Genomic DNA, 1,316 nt, shown 5'->3' on the forward strand with positions numbered 1-1,316 from the left:
TTGTCACTCATTCTCTCTCTACCAAAAATAACACACTGATGCTAATGCCTCACATCTCAATAAATACAACTTAAATCAGTCACCAAAAGAGATAAAAAGAGATAAAAAAACACATCTTACCTTCATATTAATGCTGTAACTGACATACGAAAGAATGATGCCTGCCAAGAGGAAGAAAATGCCGAAGACACAGAGGGTCACGTGACAGTTGGATGCCAGTGCCACCCCTTGTATGCTGAGGCCACCGCCGTCCACACGCTCCACCTGCGTGAAGAGTGGATGTTTGTGGATCGTTTGATTGCTTGTTACGTAGGGTTTGTTTGTCTAGGGGTGTTTACGTGTTGGGAAGTGATTAGGTCTTGCCGTGTCTCTGTTTGTTGGAGAGTGTTTGTTTAATTGCTGATGTTTATTTGTTTGAAGGCGTTTTTATCTGTTAATTCTTGTTTAGATACTAATTGTTATTCATCTGCTGGATTAATTTGCAATTTTTCTAATTTCTGTCTGATTTCTCGACATCACGCTGCCAGAATACTTCGAAAAAAGGTTCTATGTAGATCTTCGAATTAAAAACTGTCCAGCCCCATGTACGTGAAATGGTGCGTGATGTTTCCCATTCTTAATTACATTTATTTCGAAAATAAACAAATTTAACAAGAAGACAAATCAAACAAGAGATAAATTGAAATAAACAAAAAACAGACTGAAGTAAATAAAGATAACAATAAAGTAAACAACAGAAAGAAACGGACAAACTGAGGCAAACAACGGACAAACGGAAGTAAACAGATCAGTAACGAAAAGAAGCAACCGAGAGGCTAAAATAAACAGCAGATAAATTAAAGGAAACATAGGACTGCTAAGATAAACAATAAGCAAACTAAAACAAACAAACAAACCAAAATAAGACAAACTAAGGCAACTGACAAATCAAAACAAACAACAGTAAACAATAAAAAACTAAGCAATCGACAAACTAAAACAAACAGAGAAACTAATTCAAACAACACAAACAACCCAACAGACACACCAAATGAAATCGAACAACCCAAACTGAACAAAAAACGACCCAAATTAAATCAAACACCCTGAACTAAAACAACAAACAAACTAAACCAAACAACAGCCAGACTAAAACCTTACCTGTAACTTCTCTATAACGAGGTCAGCGGTAGACGGGCGGCGCGAGGAGGGCGTTTCCGGGACCGACAGGTAGGACACGCTGCTCACCTGGCCATGGCAGGGAGAGGAAAGTAAGAGATAGATTCAGTTTTTATTCTGTTGTATTTAATCATATTATGCTTAGCTGTATATCTATT

The 1,316-nt window shown here is 37.5% G+C and overlaps 1 protein-coding gene across 1 annotated transcript in view; it reads right to left on the reverse strand.

The window, feature by feature from the left end:
* LOC119592948 overlaps positions 1-1,316 on the reverse strand; it is a gene marked incomplete in the record, with an annotated part of 16,897 nt that overhangs the window by 10,573 nt on the left and 5,008 nt on the right. Inside the window, 2 exon segments of the mRNA XM_037941840.1 lie at positions 121-264; positions 1,141-1,227. Coding sequence (XP_037797768.1) covers positions 121-264; positions 1,141-1,227 — 231 coding nt within the window.

This window comes from Penaeus monodon, chromosome 31 (genome assembly GCF_015228065.2).
Source record: "Penaeus monodon isolate SGIC_2016 chromosome 31, NSTDA_Pmon_1, whole genome shotgun sequence".
Classification (NCBI taxonomy): Eukaryota; Metazoa; Arthropoda; class Malacostraca; order Decapoda; family Penaeidae; genus Penaeus; species Penaeus monodon.